Source organism: Panthera tigris, chromosome C1 (genome assembly GCF_018350195.1).
Source record: "Panthera tigris isolate Pti1 chromosome C1, P.tigris_Pti1_mat1.1, whole genome shotgun sequence".
NCBI classification, from domain to species: Eukaryota; Metazoa; Chordata; class Mammalia; order Carnivora; family Felidae; genus Panthera; species Panthera tigris.
Window position 1 is genome coordinate 169283738 of NC_056667.1, and position 22885 is coordinate 169306622.

Genomic DNA, 22885 nt, shown 5'->3' on the forward strand with positions numbered 1-22885 from the left:
TTTAAGGAAACTAAAGGATGACAAAGTTTTTTAAACAGTTTCTCAAAAGTAGGAAGACTATATGTAAGAGGAAATTTCCATACAAAGTTTGTACATAAAGAAAAAGAGAGCAAAGATTGTAACACAAGACTACCAAAGAAAAATATTTAAAAAGAGAAGACATGTAGAAAGATTCCAACAACAAAATTTATATGGAAAGAACGTGGTAAAATAAAAATTAGCTCTAATTTTCTAAAATTAGTTTTTATAGAAATTATTATAAAGAACTACCAAAGGATTATGTAAACATATCGGGATTATGTAAACTCTGAATATGATTATATTTTGATATACTAAGAAAAACTACCCCATCTGAAGAAAGTAATATGGAAAAATAAAGATCCTACAACATCACCTAGTTATATTATTTTTCAGAAAGTTTTCTCAAACGTAAAAATATTAAAGAAACATATATTTTATAACTAAACATAGCTAATTACTAAAAACAATATAAACTCTATGACACTTACTAATTTCAAAATAGTGTATGATTATTAGGAAAAACTCCCCAACTAGTCATGCAAATATCTGGAACATAAACATATCTATTACCTTACTTTCTGTTGCAACTTGAAAGTGAAGAAGTGTGTAAGAAATTAACATCTTACGTTTTGTATGATAAAACGGTGACATACTTCAGTCATTTTTCCCAGTTTTAAAGATAAGAATAGTGTCTGTGTCTCTAAAAGTCATTTATCAATGTACATAATTGGTATACCAAAATATAAAGAGTTAGACAAATAAGAACTATTTCAAGTATTAATCTAACCATTACTTTCCCTACTGATGGTTAAAATCAAGTAGCACAAAAATTTCTATGACTTACATTGTTGTTGCGAGTTTCTACAGCAGGGAACTTTCTGACTATGAATTTCACAGCAGATTCCAGATTTTTGTCAATAAGGTAGGATGGTTTTGCCTTGGGATCTCCACATGCCTATAAAACAACAGTAATAAAAAAGTGAAATGCATCCTTGTTCTAAAACCAACTAACTAATAGCAAATCTGTAATCAGAAATTAGAGATATTTATTGTTTTTGGTGAGCAGGTGATAAAATGAATAGGCAAAGTGCAGGGATTGTCACAGCTGAAATATGCAATGGGAGACAGTACAGAGATGTTCTTCTACTGAAAAAAATGCATGGAAAGTTTCAAAGCAGTTAGCGCAGAACAGCAGTGAAGAAAAAAGCTCAAACCTAAAGAAAAAAAGAAAAAGAAAAAAAAAAAAGTCTTGGTTTGAGGTAGAATTGTATTCATCTGAAGCTAATAAATTATTACAAAATTAAATATTCAGAAGAGTACTGGAAATGTTTCTTTCTAAGTGTTATAAAATAAAAGCTTATGTTTAAATGTCTTTTCCAAAATGTTTTCCTCATTCATTTTAAACATTTTAATACAAGAGCCCTAGTTCAAAAGAACTGGAAGCTGCTAAAATTGTCTTTATAGTACTCAAGTGTGTAACCTGTTCCTCTGAACACCTGAGTTACAACAGTATTTTTCCATCATACCGGCAGCACGTCAAACAATGAATCTGTATCTGTTCTAGATCTCATAAGCACAGAATAAATGGGAATGTTTACATTTTGACCACATCAGCCATATAGCATTCTCTGTAGTAAACTGTAAAGCATTATACAAATGTAAGCATTAGAAAGAACTTTTTATCTGAACTATTAGCAATACAGAATATAATCAGTACTATTCAGTGGTTCGTTATGCGACATTTAACTAACTGCTTGCTAGTGAGATGTTATTTCTTACGGAATTAAACTATAACATTGCTATTTAACTTCTCATTGCATTTTTTTTAATGTGTCCTTTGAAAAGTTTTATCTCTCTACTATGTGTGAGGAAATATCATATTGCAATTTAATGTTTTTTTTTTCATCTTTTACTATGGCTATGTTGTGAATTGCAGAAAGAGAAGTTATGAAACATGAAACTGATCTGAAAGCGGGCAAGCGGGCAAAGGGAAGGTGAAAAGCTTTGCAAACCTTCCAAACTTGTCCTTGCTGGGGAAGCATTGTAATAAAAAGAGAGAAAATTACGTGTAAACAATGATTGTCAAACTATGACATACGTTTCAGTAGAGAACTTATGCACCGCAGACTATGAATAACAAAACAAGATTAGAACTATATGGTGCTACAATTTTAAAGGTATTCTAAGTAGCGAGTTTAGTATACAATAGATTTTATAGAGTTTACACTATTCATATATATTTAAATACTACTGTGTAAGTGTACAACCATGTCAGTTTCTTGGTGCTCTTTCTAAATCAACTTAAAATAATACTAGAAGGAAAAATGAAGACTACATGCAACTATAAAAACAGGAGCAAAACCGTCAGTGAAATTTTACATACCTTAAAAAGAAACGGTAGCCAAGAATAAAAGTAAATTGTTATTGGATGACTTTTGCACTTCAGCCCAAATTGAAACTATTTTTCAAAAATCACCTAACTCCCTTCCAAGTCAAAGTATAAAAATCAATGCAAACATTCCTGTATTTTCCAAATGGAAATAGGAATGCATTAAGAATGCTCTTAATTCTCAAACGTAAGTAGATAAAGCAAAATTAATTTAAGAAATTTAGAACTTCATAATCCTTCACGAGATTGACACAAGGCAACTATGCAAATTCTATTTCAACATCATAAATACTAAAATATATCTGACTTTTCTTCAGAGTAGACCATCATTTATTGCACATAAACTAATTTGCTAATTAGTCCACCTCCCCAAAAATATTATGCTATATAATAATAACTAAGAACCACATACTAAAATTCTGTCCAAACAGAAATACCTAGATTAGCATTTCCTTACACCAATGATACAATGAAAATCAAGTTTCCTAAATATTGCCTGAGGTGGTGCAGAATCCTAAAGTGATTCCAAATTACATTCAGTTTATTTTTTTATTACATTCAGTTTTTCAATGAAATGTTTTATCCTCCATATTCTAATATTTAAAAATTTAACTATCCATTCTAACAATATTAGTGACTATCTAATAACAAAAATACGATAGACTACTATACCCATTTCCCATGAGCACAAATTCTACTGTATAAGAATTTAATCAAGTATCTGAAAACTAACATATATGTATGCTCACATATATACGTGCTCAGGTGAGCATGTACATATAAGAGGAACTCTTCCTTCTCCCTCTAAAAACTAAAAGAATGGAATTTCATTTCAATGGAAAAATAAATGGTTGTATAATCTTTCCTTGGAATTCATTTCCCTATTTCCACCCTGCTCAATGAGCCATAGCTAAACATACGATAGTGGGAGACAGAACACAGACTCTAAAACTTACTGGGTTTTAATCTTCACCACTTACAATCCACAGGACTTGAATATATTACAAAATATCTCCTAGTCTCAGTTTCTTCACGTTTAAATGAGGAAGTTAGTACTTACCTCATACATTCATTATGAGGATTATAAAAGAGATAAACTGTGTACAATATTTAGCTGAAGGACTGACACATAAGTGCTCTAAAATGCTCTAAAAATGCTCGTTGTTGTCAATAACAGCTACAATAATTATAATTACTCAAGTAAAAGTCTCATGAATAGTAACTGCAAAACAGTATTTATCATAGTATATGGAACTAGAAATAATGACTACAATTCCCTCTTCTAATCACATATTTCCTTCATTTGCCCTACGTCTACCAAATTTGTTGCACTTTTACAGTTTAACCTAATAGTTAAGAACATGATTTCCAAGATATTCAAATCCTAGCTCCATCACTTCCTAGCTGCATAACCATAAGCAAGTGATTTTACTCCTCTATGCCTCAGTTTTTCCATCTGTTACATAGGTTGATAATAAATACAATTTACCCTATAAGGTCTTTAGCCCCATTACATGAATATCTGTGTGTGTATGTGTGTGTGCATGCATGCAATTTACAGATAGTTAGCATACCACGAGCACTCAGAAATGCCAATAAAAAATACAGGGTTCATAGGTACTATACAAAAGTACTAGACCTTATTTTATTTTTTCTGAAATCAACCTGCTTGATTTATTTAAATACCAACAGAGACACTGTGTAAGGAAAACTCAAGCAAAGAAAAAAAAAAAGTACAAGAAAAAACAATGACCTGACTAAAAGCTAACATCTAAGTAAATAAATACATCTAACAAAAAGCCGTACTTAATTCAGTTAAAAAGGATTTCCTACTGGGGTGCCTAGATGGCTCAGTCAGTTAAGCATCTGACTTTGGCTCAGGTCATGATCTCACGGTTCATAAGTTCGAGCCCTGCATTGGGCTCTCTGATGTCAGCACGGAGCCTGCTTCAGATCCTCTGTCTCCCTCCCCCATTCATTCTCTCTCTCTCTCTCTCTCTCTCTCAAAAATGAAGATTTTTTAAAAAAGGATTTCCTACTTGGGCGCCTGGATGGCTCAGTGGGTTAAGCGACGGACTTCTGCTGAAGTCATGATCTCGTGATTCCTAAGGTTCAAGTCCCACATCAGGCTCTGTGCTGACAGCATGAAGCCTGCTTGGGATTCTCTCTCTGCTCCTCCCCTGCTTGCCTGCTCTTTCTCAAAATAAATAAACATTAAAAAGGGGGGGGGGGAGGGGGATTTCCTACTATACCAAAACAGTATAGCAAAATTCCAAGTAACCAGCTGTCTCAGTTTATAAAAATTAATCTTCTTCTTCCCCACCCTAACTCAGCACATTTCATTTTCAGGATATGCAGGACAAAGATATCATAAAATAACAACCTGTATTTCAAAAACACTGTCTGCAGTTGGTACCTATGAAACTCTACCTCATCCTACAACTACAATATTACACAAAATTAATCTTTCACTCTCAAAAGTATCATCCTTTGAAGTGGCACATTTAAGAAAATGACATATACTACTGTACTTAGTTATTAACACATTTTACAGTAATACATATCAAAAAGGCTTACCATAAAGACTGAATCAAAAGATTTAACAAATTACCAATTAAATTAAACTTTTGAATAAAACTTTTGAATACTTCTACCATGCCACACACACCAAAAAAGAAAAAGAAAGAAGGAAAAGGTGAGTACAGGGCAAAATTGCATCTAAATAACTGAACTTATAGCCCTACTGAAAAAAAATTTTTTTTTTTTTTTTGCTTAATTGGCTAAAAGAGCTACTTCACTAGAGAAAAAGGACACTATATCTGAACCAAAGAATTTAAAAAAAAAAAACCCCACTCCAAAATCTTGTTTATCTTGACTTACCATGCTTTCATAATGCATAAAATACTGTAATTTAAAATTCCAGAAGATCTAAAGCGAATTTAAATATTTATATACTTAAACTTCCAGTTCTCACAATTGAAATTTTATTTTCTATGAATATTCTACCTATCTTTAAATTCAACAAGGTTATGACTATATAAATTTTTTTAAATATTTATTTTTGATAGAGAGAGACAGCATAAGTGGGGGAGGGGCAGAGAGAGAAGGAGACACAGAATCCAAAGGGAGCTCCAGGCACCGAGCTGTCAGCACAGAGCCCGATGCGGGGATCGAACTCACAAATTGCGAGATGATGACCTGACCCAAAGTCGGATGCTCAACCAACTGAGTCACCCAGGTGCCCCTTAGGTTTTTTGAATTTTTTTTTTTATATTTTATTTAAGTTATGACTATATAATGTGACAGATAAAATTGCACTAGTGTTAAAGGGAATACTTAAATATAATAACTAAGAAATCTGTCTCTGAGTCAAAGAGCACAGCCCATATGACTTCCTGGCAAGTTGTTTAATCTCTGAACTTCAGTTCTATAATCCACAAATGAAGGGTACTAATACTACCTACTTAACAGGATAGATTGTACAGATTTTTAAAAGACAAACTGCAAATAAAGTGCTTATTCCAGTGCCTGGTACATAAGCACTTAATAATTAAGTTCTAAATAATCATCTTCTATTTTTTAAAATAAAACTTCCCAAAACACATCAATATCTATAGTGAGTTCCCAATTATCAAAGTTAAGATTTTCTATGTAACCAATTCTAGGTCAGTATTTCAATCGACATCTCCAAGTTCATTTTTTTCACAAAATACAAATATATTTATTACCAAAAATAAAGAACAAAGATGTTTTAGAAAACCATATAATATTTTACTCATGCCAAAAAGTAAACATCCTTCACTGGAAACCTCAAGACCAAACTTTATGTGATTTTAAAGTAAACCTTAAAACAAATATTTCTGCCAATCTACCACCAAAACCCCTTCCAAGTCCCTTCCTTAGGCTGTCACAACATAAGATTACATAACACAGATTAATTTTACGTGATTAGTGCTACATGTTTTTTCAAGAACTTATCATGTTAAAAAAATCAAATATAGATAGAAATAGTCCTCTATTCATAAGAGATTATGCGACAATCAAGAAAGCAGAAAACAGGGGCGCCTGGGTGGCTCAGTCAGTTAAGCATATGACTTTGGCTCAGGTCATGTTCTTGCAATTTGTGAGTTCAAGCCCCACATCGGGCTCCGTGCTAACAGCTCAAAGCCTGAAGCCTGCTTCAAATTCTATGTCTCCCTCTCTCTCTCTCTCTGCCCCCTCCCCCACTCACACTCTGTCTTTCTCTCAAATATAAATAAACATTAAAAAGTTTTTTTAAAAGAAAAAAGAAAACAACAACAAGGGTAGGGAATAAAGAGAACATTTACTGGGCACCTGTTGTGTGTAAAACATCTATACTTTAGAAAGTGTCTAACCCATCACTCAACGGAGAGGAAAGGAGCTTCAGAAAAATTAAGGTTTTACAACTATTAGCTGTTGAGGACCCAAAGATTCCAAAGCACTAAAAATGCTTAATTAAAAAAAATTTTTAAAAACACAAAAAGTAAAAAAACATGCCCATTCTTTCACTACCTCAGCTGCTCAAAACTTTCACTGGAGTAATTAATATCAAAGGAAAAACCTGCTTAGTTCGATCAGTTTTATTTTTTAAGTCCTAGTCTATCTAAGTCAGCAGTAAAACACATTCCTTTGCCAAAAAACTATAGAACAAACCAATTTTTTAAATATAGTAACTTACAGGCACCTGGCTGGCTCACCTGGTTAAGTGTCCAACTCGTAACGTTTATTAATTTTAGGAGAGACAGGGAAAGTACAAGTCAGGGAGGAGCAGAGAGAAAGAGAATCCCAAGCCGGCTTCTTGCTATCCACCCAGAGCCCCTTGCTCAATTTCACAAACCATGAAATCAAGACCTGAGCCAGAATCATGAGAGATGGAGCGTGGAGTGGGGCTCTGTGCCGACAGTGCCGAGCCTGCTTAGGATTCTCTCTCTCCCTCTCTCTCTGCCCCTCTGCCCCTCTCTCTCTCAAAATAAATGAACTTTTTAAAAAAATAAAATAAATTCAATAATTTAATTAAAAAACATGAACAGGGGTGCCTGGGTGGCTCAGTTGGTTAAGCATCTGACTTCAGCTCAAGTCATGATCTCATGGTCTATGGGTTTAAGCCCCATGTTGAGCTCTGTGCTGACAGCTCAGAGCCTAGAGCTGCTTCAGATTCTCTGCCCCTCCCCCGCTCATGCTCTCTCTCAAAAATAAAACATTAAAAAAAAAATCTTAAAAATAAAATGAATGAAATCCCAGAGATCAGAGTGAGAATACTATTTGTGAGAGTACAGGAAAGAAACCAGCCCCATCTGAATATGTAAGGGAAGAACAGAAAAATGCAAAATGTTACCAATTTATATAGAAACAGGAATTTAATTTTTTCTCAATAAAAAAAGTCAGAGTTTTTAAAGGTTTTGCACAATTAAAAGCGTAACAGGACCAAGATTCTCCCAAGTCTCCAAGGAAATTAACTGACATTAAAGCCTAGAAGAAGAATGAACATCACCTAAAATCATGGACTAGTAAAGCAACTTACCTAGCCTTCTTTTATTTATTTTAGAAATAATGAAAATAATACAATGAAATTTTTCAATAGGTACTGGAAAATCTGTCAGAAGCAAAACAAGCCTTAAATTCTCATATTAGTGGTTAATTTTCCAATTATTTTGTTTTCTTGTCCATATCACCTACATTTTGGCAAACCAAACTGCTTTGAACTTCCCCTTGGGAAGTGAAAAAAAAAAAAAAAAGCAATTCACTGCTAAAATTTAGATTAAGAAGCTTCACAGGAAGGTTAACTGGAATTATTAGAAATGCTTTCTTTAATATTAATATAAATTGGGGCACCTGAGTAACTCAAGTCGATTGAGCATCCAACTTCAGTTCAGGTCATGATCTCACGATTTGTGAGTTTGAGCCCCGCATCCAGCAGCATCCTGCTGGCAGCAGGGCCTAGAGACTGCTTTGGATCCTATGTCACCCTGTCTCTATGTGCGCCTCCCCCCCAACTCATGCTCTGTCTCTCAAAAATAAACAAACATTAAAAAAAGTTTTTTAGGGGCGCCTGGGTGGCTCAGTCGGTTGAGCATCTGACTTCGGCTCAGGTCATCATCTCGCAGTCCATGAGTTCGAGCCACACGTCGGGCGCTGTGCTGACAGCTCGGAGCCTAGGGCCTGTTTCGGATTCTGTGTCTCCCTCTCTCTCTGCCCCTCCCCAACTCGCACTGTGTCTCCCTCTGCCTCAAAAATAAATAAACATTAAAAAAAAATTTTTAATAAAAAAATAAATAAAATTTTTTAATTAATGTAAATTTATCAATAACTACCTGTTATTTACAGCTAATAACATCCACCTTAAAGGTATATAAATTATGCCTATTGTTTTCTAAGCACTAGTTCTGGGAAAAATCACAAACTTAAGAAATATTTCAATGTCTTATATAATTCAAAATTAATTAAAAATTTTAATGATATAGGGGCAGTTGGGTGGCACAGTTAACTGTCCAACATTGGCTCGAGGTAATGATCTCATGGTTTCTGGGTTTGAGCCCCACATGAGGCTCTCTGCTGTCAGCATGGAGCTTGCTTCAGAACTTCTGCCTCCCTCTCTCTCTACCCCTCTCCCACTTGCTCACTCTCTCTCTCTCTCTCTCTCTCTCAAAAAGAAACATTTAAAAAATTTTAATGATTCAAATGCATTACTAATTACTACTCAATTCAAAAGAAGAGGTCTATGTCACTGTTGCTCTTAAACATTTTTCAGCTTGCAATACAGAAAAACATCTCCATTTATAAAACAAAGGTGCTCCATAGTTTTTTTAAAAGCATTATATATGATATTTTTACTGTTTTAGAGAAGCTACTCTTTAAAGGACTACTGAAGAACACATTTCTGAAATACATATAAATACTTACTCTGTATTAGCAGTAAGTAGATATCAAACTATAATGTCAGGTAGTTAAAAAGGATAATTAAGAAATATTTCTAGAAGTTGTCTTGAGATGGATTTAACAGGGGAAAAAAATAAACACTTATTAAAGCTCCACTTTGTTTCAAGGCCCAGGAATAGGTTCGGTAACAATAGCCAAAACTTATTTATTTCTTACTCTTGTGCCAGGCACTGCACTAGCACTTAATACTAATTAACTCATTGAATTCTCAACCTTATAAGGTTAACTAAAGAGTATCCCACAGGGGTGCCTGGCTGGCTCAGTTGGTGAAGCATGCAACTCTTGATCTCAGAGTTGTGAGTTCAAGCCCCACGTTGGTTGTAGAGATTACTTAAAAATAAAAAATAAAAAGAGTATTCCACAGATGTAGGAGAAACGGCATATCTATTTAAGATTTCAAGAGTTAGAATCAAGAAGATTAACATGGCATAGAAAATAAAAAGTGTACCTTGAAGCATAACAGAAGCTGAGAACAAATACTCAGTAGATGATTTTGCTGGTAGAAAGTCTACATGCAGTCTACTAGCATTCCAGAAATTTAGTTATACCACAGAAAACAAAATTAAATCACTACAGTGAACAACTTCCTGAGAAAGAAATCAGAGGTATTAAAAACATATTTTACTTATCTTAGTGGCTCTTAACATCAGAATCACTTCAGGGGCTTTTTCTTCTCAGTAGTTTGTGTCAAGATACACATGTATTTTTAAAAACCCTTTAAAATGATTATATTATGTATCCCTGGCTAAGAACCACTAGTCTTCGAAGCTTATAAATAAAGAAACTATTATAACCCAGAGAGGTTAAATAACTTGCCCAAAGTTTAAAAAAACAAAATAGAAGGGCACCTGGGTGGCTCAGTCAGGTAAGCGTCCAACTTCAGCTCAGGTCATGATCTCGCGGTTTGTGGGTTCGATCCCCGCATCAGGCTCTGTGCTGATTAACCTTATAAGGTTTGGAGCCTGGAGCCTGCTTCAGATTGTGTCTCCCTCTCTCTCTGCCTGTCCCCCAGTCGCACTCTGTCTCTGTCTCTCGCACAAATAAACATTAAAAATTAAAAAAAAAAAAATAGTACCAGAGCTTTATCTAGAATCTAGTTCTCTCAAGCTACAGAATATACTACAACTATGGAAAATGATAGACAAGTCTAGAAGCTGTATGCCAGCAAGAAGGACATTAGACATTACTAAGGTATTTTATAACCTTATATGTTTTATATCTTTATATATTCTCCTGAACAGAAGTTTTGGAACCTTAAATAATGACTGACTACTCCTTGACATTGCCTACCTGAAGCTTCTATTCCTACTTCAAAACCAAGCACAAAAGTCATTATCTCTTCTTCCTCAGAATGGAATCCTCAACGCTCTTCTGAAGATTCCCATAATCACACTTACATAATACATTTCAGTTAGATCTCTGTAAATCTCTCATACCTACTAAAATATGAACTTCTTGACATTGGAGACTGTATATTAATTTACCAGTGTCTATGAAGGAAGACATTCAACAAATGAAGAGTAAACAAATGGAAACCCTCAAAATTTGGGACTAAAACAACAGTTCGTAAGATTTATAAAATACCTTAAAAAAAATTTTTTTTTAATTTATTTATTTTTGAGACAGAGAGAGACAGAGCATGAACGGGGGAGGGACAGAGAGAGAGGGAGACACAGAATCTGAAACAGGCTCCAGGCTCTGAGCCATCAGCCCAGAGCCTGACGCAGGGCTCGAACTCACGGACCGCGAGATCGTGACCTGAGCTGAATTTGGACGCTCAACCGACTGAGCCACCCAGGCGCCCCATATAAAATACTTTTTAAAATGTAGTTTTAGATACTATCAAGTATCTATGCAATAAAAAAGTATTTTCCAATATAGGCTTTTACTTAAAACAGGAGATACCTTTAAAATTGGCACACGTACAACCCTACTTACAAATTAGCAATTCAAGAACTTATGAAGTTTGTTAACTTATTTAACTAAAACACTACACTGTAACACTATTTGAAGAAATAATTAACTAGGAGATTGTCTCATCACAATTTACCAAAAGTAAAAAATTTACCAAAGTCTAATTATGGTACTGCAAATTCCTACAGCATTAAAACTAAAAAGATTTTACTACATTTACTGATAAAGGCAACAGTAAAAACAGCCAACAACAACAACAAAACACAGAAGAGTACTACTAGTTTACTAATTACTAATTTTTGCCCAAGACAGAAACAAACTTATTGGTTAGACTTTCTTTTTTTTAAAGTTTATTTATTTTGAGAGAGAGAGAACACATGTGCATGTTGGAGGGGCAGAGAGAGAAGAGACAGAGAAAATCCCAAGCAGGCTCCGCACTGTCAGCACAGAGCCCAATACGGGGCTCGAACTCACAAACCATGAGATCATGAACCTGAGCTGAAATAAAAGTCAGACACTTAACTGACTGAGCCACCCTGGTACCTGCTGGTGGGGCTTTCTTTACTGCACTTCTTATATTTCATGTTATGGAACTTTCAATGTGAAAATGTTACCATTTGACTTCATGTAAAATGAAAAAAGTACATTTAAAATTCCATTTAATTTGGAACAGAGTATCGAGTTAGGAAATGATTCCATGTGTCCTTAAAATTAGGAAAGATAAATGCTACTTCATTGTATCTTTTAGTTTATACTTTCCTTTCTGCTTTATAAATACTCTTCCCCCAATTTAAGCAAGTTCCTGTTTCTTTAGTATTGTTTATATGATTAGTTCTTTCAGTTTGTATATTTTAATAGGTCAGGGACTAAATTTTAGAAATAATCACAAAGAAAAACTGCACAGAACATGAAAAGTAAATACAAAATATGTTTCCCAAAAAATTTGAATTGAATTTTAAAGTTCCTAATTCTAGGGGCACCTGGGTGGCTCAGTCAGTTAAGCTTCTGACTTCAGCTCAAGTCACGACCTCGTGCTTCATGAGTTCAAGTGCCACATTGGGCTCTGTGTTGACAGCTCAGAGCCTAGAGCCTGCTTCAAATTCTGTGTCTCCCTCTCTCTCTGTCCCTCTTGTGCTCAACAGGCTGTCTCTTACTTTCTCAAAAATATACATACATACTTACATACATAAATAAATTTCCTAGTTCTAAATCACCGCTCATTTTAACACATGACAAAGCTAAACGGAAGTCTCCAATAATAATCACTCTGGTACACTGATAGTATGATCTCAATTTTCATACAAATCCATACAAAGTTCATACAAATGCAATCTACAGTAAAGACAAAAACTATAACAGAATTACATATTTCTTTAAGGTTACTGTGTTAAAAATCTAATTCTATCTACCAAAAAAATATCAATGACTGTAAACCTAATGGCAAAATAATTAAATGAAGAGCCCATACTTAGTGGTCAATAAAAAAGGTGTCAATCTGAATTCCAGCTGGCTCAGTCAGAAGAACATGCAACTCTTGATCTGGGGGTCATGAGTTTGAGTCCCACATTGGGTATAGAGATTATTAAAAAAAAAAATTAATAAACTAAAAAAAAATTGGACAGATTACTTAACCTATCCAAATTCAACTCCTTTATCCAGAAATAAGTATGTACATCACAGAACTAAGACAAAGAAAAAAATATAAACAGCATACAATGGCAGCTAGCAGTAATTTCATTACACATTTTTTTTTGGACAATAAAGAGATGAAACTATTTAATTCTAGTAACATATAAAGTGTATAACTACTGGAGCTGACCCAAAATTACTGTTGGAATTTAACTGATGTGAACATTCCTAGGATATTATCAAACAATAACATGGATCAGATTTTCAATCATCCTAGTCAAGAAGGACAATTACTTCTGACACTGACAGTTTTTCACCTGAGCCTCCTCATTTTTAACATATTGGACATAGCTAGCTAGTAGCTATGTTCATTCCTTTAAATTTTTCTTACAAAGTATACAAGCAATAGATTAAGGACCCTAATTTCATTTATATGTAAACTGCATTCATGATGCTTCATTTTTATTTTTGTAAAGAATCTAATTTAATCAAAAGGTAATAAAATATGCATGCACATATGTTAGCATTTGCACAGAAAAGCATGTAAGTATACAAGGTTTATTTTTAAAAGTAGGAAATGGGTAAGCAGAGAAATTTTTGAAGTGACACAATTCTGTTATGTTTGAATTTCTAACAATAAACAGGAATACAATAAATGTATTCCTTTTGTAATCATTAAAAAATGCTTAATATTTAAGTTACTTAACAAGTCCACAAAGGATAATCTATCATTGCTACTTAAAAAAAATAAAAATGGGGTCCCTGGGTCGCTCAGTTGGTTGAGCATCCGAGTTCGCTCAGGTCATGATCTCACAGTTCGTAAGTTTGAGCCCCCACATCAGGCTCACTGCTATGGGCACGGAGCCGGATTTGGCTCCTATGTCCCCCTCTCTCTCTGCCCCTACCTAGCTCGTGCTGTCTCTCACAAAATAAATAAAATATAAAAAAACAAAATAAAATTAAAAAATAAAAATAATTTTTCCTAAGTATTTTTCAGTGATCTTGTTTCCTCGGCCTACCATCCAATATAACAAGAAAAAAATTATCAAATCCTCATTTTTACAAGCAGCATTCATTAAAAAATAAACTTACAAATAGACATAATAGGATCTGTTTAAATAAATAATATATATTATTTAATTCGGGTTTATGGAGAGATGTTTCCTTCTTAACATACTTAAGGCTCTCATGAAACCCCCTTGGGGGGGGGGGGGCGGGAATCTCATACTAACAACACTTACTACTCCAGAACTTGCCACAAACCAATCTTTGGAGCATGTTTCTGCTCCTGATTGATGAATGGAGAAAATAATACCCTAAATGAAAAGAGAACACTGAAAGAGAAAACTAAAGCTGGTTCCCCTCCCTTTACCTTGCACTACACCCCTCCTTCACATGCATCTTTTTTTTTTCCTCCATTAAATAAGCAGGTACCAGCTAAGGACTTTCAATTTCTTTATACTCCTATTCATTTTTTCCTCATAAAATAAATGTATCCAAAATCATGGGGAGAAGACTATGAAAAAAAAAAGAGAGCCTCTAATAAAAAAAAATTTTTTTAAACAAGTGAAAATACATTGAAATCTGCAAACACACACCATTCAAAAAAAAAGTCTGCAATAGTTGGGTGGGTCTTTTCTTCTTTTCCGTCATTTAGAATTAAGGCAATGATGTAACTAGAAAAATCACGCAAATATTAACTGAGGCCTTTCTAGTAAAGAGTTATCGTTCATATTAGTGATCGGTAGGGAAAAAAAAAAAAGGAGACTTTGAAAAAACAAAATAGAAATATTTGCTCAACTCAGCAAAAATGTTTTGGTATTTGGGAATGTGTTTGCTAACAGCAGCAAAATTTCAGAAAAAAACAAACGTTGCCCCCCAAAAAGCTGCTGAGACTCCTAAATAAACACTTACATTCATGAAAGTTTTAAACTATTTTAACACTGTTATTATCTTTTATCTTCACAAACAATCCTGTGAAGTAGGCAGAGCAGGCATTATCTCTGCATTATGGAAACTAAACTGAGCTCAGTTACTATTTAAAATGGGCCACTGTAAACATTATAAAGATAAGATAATGAGAGCTAGAATGGACTTTAACATTCCTTTTACAGTTAATTTTCGTCTGTTTTACAGATGAGAAAAAATAAAGCTCAGGGAAGTCAAGACATCTCCGATGTTACAAAACGCTCAGTGACAGATTGAAGACTGGAATGCAGGTCTCCTAAGCCCTGGCCCACTACTGTACTTCCAGTACCACACCAGTCAGATATAAAAGTAGACTGGAAAATGTTAAAAATCAACACGTAGGTAAGTAGCATTACCAGGTCTGGAAAAAGACATATTTTTCAACAAAAAACAGAATTTTTAAGGAATTAAGACACAAATAAATGTAAACATAAAACTACCTACCACCTTCATGTCTTTTCCTAAACTCCTCCTTCACCTGTTCTTTCCTTTTTTTTTTTAAATGTTTATTTTGAGACGATGCACGCCCTCAAGCAAGGTAGGGGCACAGAGACGGCAAGAAAAAAACCCAAGCAAGCAGGCTCGTACTGCCAGCACAGAGCCTAACGCTGGGCTCGAACTCAAAACCATGAGATCATGGCCTGAGTGGAAATTTAGAGTCAGACACTTAACCGACTGAGCTACCCAGGCGACTCCTCCTTCTGTCCTCACATAAGGATGTGATTAGTCTACAAGTTCCTTAAAATTTCCATAACCTGCACATATTAAGATCTCAAAATTTTTTCAACTGATCAACTTTCTTTTAAAAAAAAGTAAAACGGGCACCAATGGGTGGATCAGTTGGTTGAGGATCCAACACTTGACTTGGGCTCAGGTGATGATCCCAGGGTCTTGGGATCAAGCCCCATGTCGTGCTCCACACTGGTCATGGAGCCTGCTTGGGATTCTCTCTCTCTCCCTCTGCCCCTCTCCCCCACTAGCGTTCTAATAAATAAAAATAATAAATAATAATAAATAAAAAGGCATCTTCAATAACCACATTATATTCCTGTAATAAGCATTAAAGTGTGTGTGTATATATATAATATATATACATATATATACATCTGTATATACATATATAGATAATAGATTTTTTTAAGTAGGCTTCATGCCCAGCATGGAGCCCAATGCAAGGCCTGAACTCAGGAACCTGAGATCAAGACTGAGCTGAGATCAAGAGTCAGATGCTTCATCAACTGACCCACCCAGGCACCCCAGTATATTATTTTTTATTACAGTAACTTATGAAGTTATTTTACTCAGGTCACTTTAAGTATTTTCATTGTGTATGCTCACTAAAATATTTCCATGTAGACTTCCAACTGAAACAGGAATCAGATCTGATAGACAATCTAATGCATGTACGCATTAATAAAAATGTGATAATTGATTGGTAGACATGTATTATGCAGTGGAAGGTTTTTCTGAGAACTGTAAGAGATTGGGATTAAAAAGATGTAGCTTATACAGTCATAAAAATGCAGACAGCATGAACCTTATAAACACATGGTGAACCAATCTTACTCACTTTTTTTGGCAAGATTTTTGAACAAATGTTTCAATCCCTAGCCAGCCAGGAAGATATGCCAGTCTTACAGACAACTCTATAGGCTAAAAGATGCAAAAGCTATCTGATGCATTTGTATGCAAAATTGCACAAGGAGAGCAAACCAAAAGCTATTATTAAAACTAGAGCAAGATTATACACACACTCATGTTATATATGTCATATATGTTAAACGCGTATATATATTTTTAACATACCATATATGTTAAATATATACATTGTACATATGTGCACCAATATATATGCACATATATATATATATGTATTATTCATCCATTTCAACAAGACTTAATGGAAAACTCTGGACCAGGTAAGGCCCTAAGTACCAGTAATTCAAAAACGAGTTAACACCGTCCGTGCCCAGAGGGAACGTAAGGCAAGATAGGCAAAATATTTCTCAATAAACTCTAAATATGCGTTAAGTGCTGAAATACAACAATAACTCAAATATTTGACAATTGGATGGAATAATCACGTTCAAATCATTTTAAATTTCAATAGCTCAGTAATATAAGAACCTGAAGCTTCTCAAAACAGGAAGTGAAAAAAACAAGCTTTTAAGGCAGTGAACTGAAATAACAGGAGTTCAAACGCTTCAAGTTTGTTTTAATTTTGTGCAATTTATGAAGGTAGAATAGGTAAAGTTTGGTTGTGTTTATACCATAAAAATGTCTAAATGCATGCTTAAAAAGGTATTTTGCCCAAATACCCAAATCACTTTTGATGTTACTCTCACTTCCTTTTCTGAAAACCATCGTAACCATTTCCTTTAACCACAATACCACAGGTCTAGTAATTTTTAGTACCGTTTGCCTTGCTTGTTTTTTTAGACAAAGTTCATATAGGAACTAATTTGAAAGTTTGTTAAGGAGCATAATATCACAAGAAAAGTTCAAGTCAATACAACCTGTAAGTAGTACTATCTAAAATTAAGTTGTTTCCATCTACCATAAATGTATAACCAAAGCTCTTTGGTAAATGCAGAGGGCTTCTTTGTGATGACGCTGAGCTCCTGCCACAGAAGATGTAACAAACTGAATAGACATGTTGCAGTTGCCCTCTCCAGATTTTACTGAGTTTAGAGGCAAATCAATCCTTGCATTCAGGTGAGCAACAGGAACACAAGCCATCCTTATAAAAAATTTATCACTATTAAGCTAGCATAGTCTTCTCCTTTAGAATTACAACATCTATATCAAATTGTTGGAATAAATCAGTTTTAAAACTTGAACTCCATGATATGGATTTCAAAAAAATATTTCTTCAGCAGCCCTAATTTACACACATTATAATTATATTGCTATGGTCAAGCTACAAGGAATGTTCATGATATAGTTAAAATGCCAACAAAAATAACTATGAAAACATGACATCAAATACACACTGCAAACTCAAAAAATGGTAGAGTGTGCCCAAAAATCTCTTTAATCTGCTCTTCACCACGTCCTTTGAAACTTACTAACCTTGCCTTAAAAGGAAAACGATTTTGGTCTGTTTACTCTCAAGATAAATTAATACAATATTTGTCCTATCTTTACATCTATTTCTCTTAACTCCAACTCAGCCTTCCATTTCTTATTCTACTGAGGCCATTTAAAGACTGTCGATGGGCCTTTTAGTTACAACTACACAAATTTTCCTTACATGTTATAAACCAGCAGTAATAGCAACATATTTACAGTTCTAATTGTACCGACACCGAACTTTAAGAAATGGTGTTTCGGTGCTATTAGATAGACATGGTTGCAAAAACTAAGAGGAGGAGTAAAGAGGGATGGAAGGTTGTTATTCCTGTTCTCGTGACTCACAGCCCAGAAGTATTTCAGAAGAAAATTGGTTCCACCCTCACTTTCCCCTCCTCTCTACCTTCAAAATGAAATAATTCCAAATTGTCAACATGCTCTCAAACGACTGTTATTTAGCAATCCAAAATAAAGTGGCAAGTGGAGGAGATGCGGGGTTCATCCCGATTAGCCATTCCCTTCCCACATCCACACACTTACACACCAAAAAACTGAGACAAAATTGCTACCACCTCCGACTGATTCCTACCATTCAACCTCAGTTATGAACACCCAAGTTTTCCTATCTCCTCCCCCCTCCCCCAATCTCGCCCACCCTCTGCCCTCCCTTTCCTGTAGACCCCGCTCCGGGGGCGGGGGCGCCGAGGAGGGGGCGGCAGCGGCGCCCCGGGCCCCGCGCCGGCCCGGCCGGATCCCGCTGCTGGGAGCTGGGAAATGGCTTCTCTCTGCCTCCGGCCGGCCCGCCCGCCACCGGGGGAGGCGCCGGGACTCCGCAATAGGCCGCGGCGCTTCTCGGCGACCCCGGGCCCGGCCTGACGCGGCACTGCCGTGATTTTTGCCTCGGGCGCCGCCCGCTGCCCCCACCCCCGGTTTTCCCCGGCCGTGCGTCCTTCCTCTGCCCGCCCGCTGCCCCCGCCGCGGTCTCGCCGGCCCGTGCGCACCTTTTTGATGTTGTAGAGGCGAGTCAGCATACCGACGCCCCGGTCGTTGAGGATGGTGAGCTTCTCCGCCAGCTTCTGCTGACTGGGCTGCAGCACGGAGCGCGACATGGTGGTGCTGGTGGTGGTGCCGCCGCCGGCCGCCTCGCACCCAGTCACCGGCCCGCGGCCTCCGCCGCAACCTCTGTCGGGCCTCCTCCCCCACCGCCCGCGACCTCCGTCTCAGGGGAGAGCGCCCATGACCCTTGCGCCCCAATCCCGCGCCGGTGACTGAGCGAACCGCGGCAGACGCCTCGGGGGTCCCTTCCCCCGTAGGAGCCCGCGTCCCGGCAGCCTCCTGCCTTCCGCCCGCCGCCCTTCCGTCCCCACCCCCGGCGCTCTCCGCCCCAGCCCCCACCGAGCCGCCTTCCCCGGCTCCTCCACTAGGTGTGGCGGCGGCGGCGGCGTCTCCGGCGGCTGAGAACGAGGCCGCTTTCCGCAGCCCAGGACGAGCGCTCGGTCACCTGATCGGCCGCGCCGGCGCCCCCGCGAGGCCGGACGGGGAACTGCGCCCTGGGGTCCTTCGCCCGCCCCGCCCGGCCTCGCCGCTGCCGCTGCCGCTTCGGACTGGGCTCCTGCCCCAGTCCCGGCCCCCCGCGCCCGCTGCGCTTGATCCCAGTGTGGGAGTCCTAAGCTGAGATCAAGTGGAGTCGCATTTCCACGCTCGTCCCGCTTCGCCCCACACCCTTCTACAAGTTCCCAAAAGTTGCCTTTCTGCAGCACCTTCCTAAAGAAATCAGCAGAAGTCGGGGGGGGGGGGGGGGGGGAGGGGAGCGTTTCAGGCGACTTTCGTCTAAGAGTGGGCTGGAGGCTCCAAGCTCTTTTTCCTCCCACCGCTTGACAGACGCTTGTCGCTGAACACAGCAGATGTTGTGCTCCACGAGGCGGGCATCGCCTCTCCCATCCTCCCTATCCCATCCCTACCCCCCTGCCTGAAGACAGTTTTTGAGAGGGGAGGTCGGAAGTGAGGGCAACTCAAGTTCCTGAGATAATCGGAATCCGGAATTTGTTGACTAGCAGCACCCATCCGGAGAAGACGCAAAATAGGCCCTGGCATGAGGGAGGCAAAAGATAAATGCTTGTTCAGTGAATGAAGGAACGCTCGCATTTTTTCCATGCCTCCACCCTAAATCCCACCCCTTCTTGGAAACATTCTACTTTTCCATCTTTTTGTTTTTTCCTGATCAATTTCTTCCCGGCTACTTCTTCCAAGACTACTCCCTCTAGTCAAATGTATTAGACTTGGTTCCAAAAGTGAATGAATAAAGGACTTATGTAACTGACTGGCATGAGGCGTTCTAGCCAAGAGGATTCATACTGCTTTGATTATTTCTGGCCTTAATTTCTTTCAATGTGTTAATCTTTGTATTATATTCATTAATTTTTAGTGTTACGACACAATGTTCTGCCACCTTCAATAAAAAATATACTAAGAGTAAATAAGCTATCGTTAGATTGATCTAAATGCCTTATGAGAAGGAAATTGTGATGAATAGCTTTTAAAACATTTTTTAAAGCTAGTGAATGTACCATCCTACAGAAGTATTTATTTTATTATCTTGACAAGAGAAAGGGAGTGGACTAAATGCATTTGAGTTAAGGAGCATTAAAGAAGTCCAACATCCACCAGAAAGTCTATCATAGCTGACACTGCTTGAAATTTTACACATAGAAAGAACTTCATTACCTTTGAATGAAGGCTTTGTACCTAAAGTGTCCTTTATTTTCTTTTTTTCTTTCTTTTTTTAATGTAAACACCTTAGAGATCACCTATTGAGCTATTACTCAGTTCTAAGTGTTGGGGGATTTACTTTCCAACGTGATAGTTAAACTTTCAATTTAGAGGAGGCAAGCATCTGGAGCCTGCCACAGTGAGAGCAGACCTGGGAAATGCAAAGCTGCAAAGGGGTTTGGGACAATTGGTTAAGAAAACTGAAAGATGTTCAACGTTGAGGGAAAGATGTGCTCTTTTGGGGGACCACAAACAAATTTAGCTAGATGCAGAACTACAGAGTGCACCAATGAAAGTTTGCATCATTTTCTAGTTTTTCAAAAGTGCTGCAAAAAAAGAACGAGAAAAATGGCACCATATTACAATTTGAACACAACTGCTACTCAAGAAAAACCACTATCATGTTTCTATATGAACTTGAACAGTTGTACCTACTTATAATTCAGAATACCTAATAGAGGGAGAACTCTGTAGATGTTAGTCTCATTATTCAATTTTTATTATAACTAATTTCTAGACATATTGACCCTAGAGTGAATGGAATATGCCTATTTGAGTAAAAGAGTTTATGTCTAAATGAGGTATTCATAATTCTTGCATTTTTTTCTATATTTTGCATCAAAAAGCATTTTGTTACTAAGATTCAACCCTTTCAGTGTTTGCCTGTATGTGTAAAAAGTATACTGTCAGAGCTAGGGTAATTATATATTTTGCCACGTACATATGATCTTATGGCAATTATAATAAGTATATCATTTTATATTTTCATTTATTTCTTCAGTCTTTGAAAATATCCTATACCATGCTAATCAGCCTGTAAAGGTATTATGAAAAATTGTGCCTGTTGTGGTTTTTTCCTACCATAGCTTTCTGGAAAAGCATAAAATTTTAAAAATGATTAGTGAGCTAAGTTTCAAAAGCATTATTGAAGATTTTATTTCCCTCATCATATACAGCAGTCTTCACAGTTATTTTTGGTACTGAAGATTTCCAAACAGTTTCCCTTCAGTTAAGAGATTTCTACTGTTTTGTCCCTAGAACATATTCAGGGATCATTAAAATTATTATAAGCCTTTAGAGAGATAGATGTAGAGAGTAGGTAATAGCTTCAAATTTATACTGATCTTAGAAAATTAACTAGTAAAATTAACTAGTGGAGACCAATATGCCTAAAACGTGAATTTTATTGTATGTAAATTATCTCAATAAATCTGATTCTTAAAAAATAAGAATTTTGGAAAATAATTTTTTGAGGTAAGTATAATGATACTCACTGGAAAATATTTAAATTGGAGAAGGAAGAGTGAAGTTGGCTTCATAGAAGAATTTATAATAGAATTACAATTTATGACTCCCAAATATATTTTATAATGATTCAAGTATAAAATTCTACTCACAAAATTTCAGAAACTATGGCACACAACTTTTATATAGGGTTTACATAAAAACATTCAATCATTTACAGTGACAATTGTGGATGGGTTTAAAGAGTATTATTCAGTTCTTTGTAATATATTAAATAATCAAATATTTAAAATGTGTAGAGTACTGTTGTTCTAGAAGGGGATATGAAACTGTATAAGATATAGATTTTGATCTTGAAGTCACATCCTGGTGGAATAGAAATATGCATAAGGAGATACAATGAGGCAGCCTGAGATACAAGACCACAGGAGAAGATTTAGCACAATTTCAACCGGAAACGTCTAAGAGCCCTTTTCAGAATACGGGTAGCTTACATTTTAACTTTGAATGAGAGCAACGTCTTGGACTTTTAAACCTGTAGAAAATGATATTCAACAAAGTTTAACTTTAGTAAATGCAAAATAGCGGGAATGTGCAGGAAAATAAAAAGAATGTTCATTGCATACACAAAAGACACAATGGGAAATATAGGTAGAAAGAGAAATGGAACAGAAAATATACAGCCTTATGAATGGTAAGAAAGGGGGAAAAAATTCAATGAAGAAAGATAGAAAAAAATGGGAGAAAATGGTGACTTTTGGAGATTTGAGGATAATAAAGATAATTTGAAACAGTTGCTGACTGTGACAAGTATTACCGATTATCCTTCAATATGTATGGTCTCTTTCTCCCCTAGAAATAAAATAAAGACTACATTTCCCAGCGTCTCTTGCAGCCCACTGTGGCCATATGACTAATATT

The 22885-nt window shown here is 36.5% G+C and overlaps 1 protein-coding gene across 1 annotated transcript in view; it reads right to left on the bottom strand.

Annotated features, from left to right (window-relative positions):
• The window catches only part of NCKAP1 (NCK associated protein 1), a 108637-nt gene extending 89299 nt beyond the window's left edge, over positions 1-19338 (bottom strand). Inside the window, exons 1-2 of the mRNA XM_042994862.1 lie at positions 18952-19338; positions 866-976 (exon numbers count right to left, since the gene is read on the bottom strand). Of these exons, the coding sequence (XP_042850796.1) occupies positions 866-976; positions 18952-19059 (219 nt within the window). The 5' untranslated portion in view covers positions 19060-19338. The remainder of the gene's footprint in view (positions 1-865; positions 977-18951) is intronic.
• Positions 19339-22885: the final 3547 nt, after the last annotated feature.